This window comes from Portunus trituberculatus, chromosome 36 (genome assembly GCF_017591435.1).
Source record: "Portunus trituberculatus isolate SZX2019 chromosome 36, ASM1759143v1, whole genome shotgun sequence".
Classification (NCBI taxonomy): domain Eukaryota; kingdom Metazoa; phylum Arthropoda; class Malacostraca; order Decapoda; family Portunidae; genus Portunus; species Portunus trituberculatus.
Window position 1 is genome coordinate 3,349,225 of NC_059290.1, and position 5,000 is coordinate 3,354,224.

At 38.9% G+C, this 5,000-nt stretch overlaps 1 protein-coding gene across 1 annotated transcript in view; it reads left to right on the top strand.

The window, feature by feature from the left end:
- LOC123513696 (alkaline phosphatase-like) overlaps positions 1–5,000 on the top strand; it is a 66,572-nt gene that overhangs the window by 16,980 nt on the left and 44,592 nt on the right. The window contains exons 2-3 of the mRNA XM_045271068.1: positions 1,263–1,370; positions 4,116–4,336. Of these exons, the coding sequence (XP_045127003.1) occupies positions 1,274–1,370; positions 4,116–4,336 (318 nt within the window). The 5' untranslated portion in view covers positions 1,263–1,273. The remainder of the gene's footprint in view (positions 1–1,262; positions 1,371–4,115; positions 4,337–5,000) is intronic.

Sequence of the window (5,000 nt, forward strand, 5' to 3'; positions counted from 1 at the left end):
CTCTCGTAACTGCTCGGAAACTGGCATCTAAGTGGGCCTCTTTATCCCATTCTTTTGACTAACTCTCTCGGAACTGCTCGGGGAACTGGCATCAAAGTGGGCGTTTTTGTTTAATCGCCTTTGCTACCCTTGACCAGATTTGCTCTCATACATAAAAAGAAAGAAGAAAAAAAAGGTGCTAATGTGTACCCTGCCTTTAACTCTTCTTCTGACTGGTTTGTCTTCCCTGGAAACCTTTCTACGTAAAAACCCGCTGTAAATTTGGGGTATGATGTCGTAAGTGACTGACACCAAAAGGAGTAGAAAGCTTTCAGTACCACAGGCTCCGCTGCTCCACTGGAAGGTGATGCATTGCGCTGGTGAATGGGAAAAGTTTGTCTCTCATGTGTATTATTCTTTTCACGGCTCCAAAAATGTTATCCTTTACCTTTAACTTTTTGAAAACACACACACACACACACACACACACACACACACACACACACACACACACACACACACTCTCTCTCTCTCTCTCCCCTGTCTATCTATCTATCTATCTATCTATCTATCTATCTCTCGTGTTAGCATTTTTGTTGATTAAAAAGACAAACTCGACCATCTGTTTCCGTCTTTTCTCTCGTGTGTCTCCGTGCAAACAGTTCTTACAGTGCTAGGAAGGCTAAGGATGGACGACCAAAATTGAGGGTTTGCATGAAGGGAAGGGATCAACGTAAGGCAAACTTTCCCATCATGCCTTACCCAATACAACATTTTTTTTTTTTTTACCTTTTTATTTCTCCTCTTTTTAGTTGCTGTTTTTTTGGAGGGTACGTTATGATAGGTTGTGTTTAAGTTAAGCTAGGTTAGTTCTGTTATCTAATATCATTCAAGCCAGTAATATTAAAAGTGCATTGAATTTTGTTTGGTTCAGTTGCGAATGCGAGACAATGAAGCTGTTATGAAGGTATATCATGTTATGTTATGATAGGATGAGTCAAGTTCTTCCCTTATTTTATATTAGATTCCTTTTTTTCAGGCAATATTATCGTACTAGGTCCTCTCCTTAGTATTTCTGAAATGAAGGAAGATTAAGTTAAGTTAGGTTAGGTTAGGTTAATAATAAAGATAGATCAGGTTAGGCAATCTAATCTAACCAAAGCTAACTTAACCTTACCTAACCCACACACACACACACACACACACACACACACTAACCATTCTCTTTCTCTTCCATCCTCGTGTCACACTCCCTAACACTCCTGTCTTTGTTATACCGGCAGACACTGATGAAATGGCTGGGTCACGCATACTCAACTGGTCGTCGCCTCGGTCACTGCTGCTGCTGCTGGTGCTTGGGCTGACCTGCGGGATCGGGAGCGGCTTGGAAGGTGAGACGGCGTGACCTGGTAAAGGGATGAGGGGTTAGGAGAGATGGGGGCGAGGGGCGAAATGTAAGGGGTGAGTGAGGGGTGAGAAGAGTTAGAGGTGAGGGTCATATAGTGGTGGGTGGGGCGCAGTGACGAGGGTGAATCTATGGTAATGTGGTGATAGGGGAGGGTGTTTGTGTATTGCAGAGAGAGAGAGAGAGAGAGAGAGAGAGAGAGAGAGAGAGAGAGAGAGAGAGAGAGAGAGAGAGAGAGAGAGAGAAAGGGGGATGGAGGATAAAGCAAATCTAAAATATAAAAAAAGATAAACAAGAAAAATAGAAACTGAATATTAAGACGAAAAATAAACTGAAGAGATTAAATTAAAAAATAAGAACAGAGAGAGAGAGAGAGAGAGAGAGAGAGAGAGAGAGAGAGAGAGAGAGAGAGAGAGAGAGAGAGAGAGAAAGGAATAAGATGACACCAGTAAAAAATAACAGAAGAAAGAGAAGATGAGAAACATTACCAGAAGGATGTAACAAACAATAACCAAAATAAGAAGCAAGGAGAGAGAGAGAGAGAGAGAGAGAGAGAGAGAGAGAGAGAGAGAGAGAGAGAGAGAGAGAATAAAAGATCACAGAACAAGAAACATTAGGCAAAAAATCATTAATGTGATACAAAACAGACAGAGAAAGTGAAAGTGGAAGAAGACAATCACAATAATTTCTCTCGCAGTTTCACCTTCTCAATAGTAATCTCCGTTTCGTCAAGTAAGTGTTGAAGATTCCTGTTAAGACTGAGTGCGGATAATAATGCTACCTGTACACCTCACCTGACATCATTACACCTTACAAGTTACAGAGTCGCTGCCAAAAAAGGTCTAAAGTTCAAGAATACAAGTCAGGGTGTAAAAAATAGAGATGAGTGTGATTCGAAGCCTTTGCAGTGATTTCGAAGCGGTATCAAAAGGCTTCACTTGATTGCTTCGCTCTCTTTCATACTGTCCTGTGTGTGTGTGTGTGTGTGTGTGTGTGTGTGTGTGTGTAGAATTGTAAGTGATTTTATTGTCTTCTTTTTATTTGTGTCTTTTCTTCTTGGTTATTAATTTGTGTTTTATCTATTTGGTTACTTGTATTCTTTGTTTTTCTTCTTTTGTCTATCATCTTCCTCTCGTCTGCTTCATTTCTCCTATTTTTCCTTTTTTTTTCTCTGTCTTTTAAATTTCTTCGTGTCTCAATCACAATTACTGCATTTCTTATTTTATTCTTCTATGTATCTTTGTCTTTCTTCTTTTATTTATCACTTTCTTCTCGTCTGCTTTATTTCTCCTATTTTTCCTTTTTTCTCTCTCTCTCTCTCTCTCTCTCTCTCTCTCTCTCTCTCTCTTTTTTCATCTCTCAATCACTCCATTTCTTGTTTTATTCCTCTATGTCTTTCTTCTTCTGTTTATCACCTTCCTCTCGTCTACTTCATTTGTCCTATTTTTTTTTTCTGTCTCTTTTAAATTCCTTCATCTCTCAATCACTGCATTTCTTGTTTTATTCTTCTATGTATCTTATTTATATGGTTAACTGTATTCTTTCTTTTTCTTCTTTAGTCTATCATTTGTCCTCTTCCTTTTTTTTTTCTCTCTCTCTTTTAAATTTCTTCATTCCTCAATAAATGCATTTCTTGTTTTATATTTCTATTCTTTTAACTTTTTTTTTCTCAATCATATTTTCTTCTCCTTTTTATTTGCCTTTCTTATCTCCCTTTTCCTTCTCTCCCCTACTTTCTTTCATCTCTTTAATATCTATATCTATTGTTTTATTCTTTTACTGTTCCCCATTCTTTTATTTATTATCTCTCCTTTTCACTTGCCTCTTCTCCTTTCTCTTCTTCCTGTCTCAACTTTTTCCTTTTATCTAACATTTTTCTCTTCCTTTATCTCTTTCATCTCATTTTCCTCTTTACCTAACTTCATCTCACAAGACCTGTATCTCTTTTTCTTTCCCTCGTATTTTTTTTTTTTATATTTATTCCCTTCCCTTTTATACCAGCAGCGTTTACAGTTCCTTATGAGCCTTCCATACTACCTAGTTCTTATCATCTACACGGTCATGCTTCCTCCGTCCCTACATCCTCCCTTCGACCCTCCTTACAAACCAACCTATTTACATCCTTGATTCGCCTCTACAACTTTTTATCATCAGCACGATCTTCCCTTCCCTCCCTTCCCTCTTCTTCTCTTCTCCCTGTCTACCTCCATATCGCTTTTCTTGCTCCCTTCCATGTCTTTCCTCCTCCTCTTCCTTTCTCTATCTCTTCTTTCCTTTTTATTTTGTTTCGTTTAGGTTTATTTTGATCTTTTTCATCTCGTTTCTTCTTTTCTTCCTTCAGCCTTTTCATCTAACTATTCTTTTCTTCTCTCACTCTCCGCCTGTTACTTTATTTTATTCGTCCTTGTATTCTATTCCTTCATCTTTTCTTCCTGTCCTCCTTCAATATTTCCCAGCTTTTCCTTTTACTCTTTTCCTACATCTCTTCTTTGCCTCTATTCCTTCACCTTTCCTTCTAAGCAACCATCAACTTTTTTTTCGCATTTATCCTACCCTTATGGCTTCCTACATTCCTTCCCCCTCCTGCAGTCTTCATCCCTTCCTTCCCTTCTCTCGTCCTTGTCTCCTTCACTCTCTAATCTCCAGTCTGACATCATATTACTACTACACATCCCACGAGAGAAGATTGCATCACCTCGACTATAATACTTCCCTCCCGTTCCCTCCCCAGGCCGTCAACACTGGTGGAACGTTGCCAAGAGGGAGCTGCGAGATGCCCTGAACAATCGAGACAACTGGAATGTGGCTAAGAATGTAATCATGTTCCTGGGAGACGGCATGGGGATTACTACTAACACTGCAGCGAGGATCTTCAAAGGACAGAAACTAGGGATGAATGGTGAAGAAGGGTATCTGTCGTGGGAGCGCTTTCCTAATGTTGCTCTAATGAAAGTGAGTGTTTATTTGTCTTTCTGTCTGTTTTTATTTTTTTCTCATGGGTTCAAGATTGCATGATTTCTACTTCGTTTATTAGCATTTTGTTGTCTATGATGCGGTTTTCGTATTCATTCTGCTTACTATTTGGTGATTCTATACAGCTTCAGAAACTCATGTGAGGGATTAAAATAGTGAAGACTCTGGCCATTAATTTTCTGACCTCCATTGACCCTTCCTAATGTCAATAAAATCGTCTAATCACACACAAAACTCAAGGTAAAAATGTGTCCCAGTATTGAAGGGGCTAATTTAGAAACTAATATTTGTTGTTCCTGCTGCTGTAATAGTGTTTCCTTTCGATGGTATACTATTAATAAATTTTTAGTTGAATACATGTTAAGAATATGTGCCTTTATTATTGTTGTTGTGTTTGATAAAATAATGTAATCTGCTCTGTGTGTGTGTGTGTGTGTGTGTGTGTGTGTGTGTGTGTGTGTGTGTGTGTGTCTGTGTGTGTGGTGTTTCTCTGTATGTCTGTATGTGTATGTGTATGTATGACGTGTGTATGTGTGTGTGTGTGTGTGTTTCTCTGTATGTCTGTATGTGTATGTGTATGTGTGTGTGTGTGTGTGTGTGTGTGTGTGTGTGTGTGTGTGTGTGTCTCTGTATGTCTGTATGT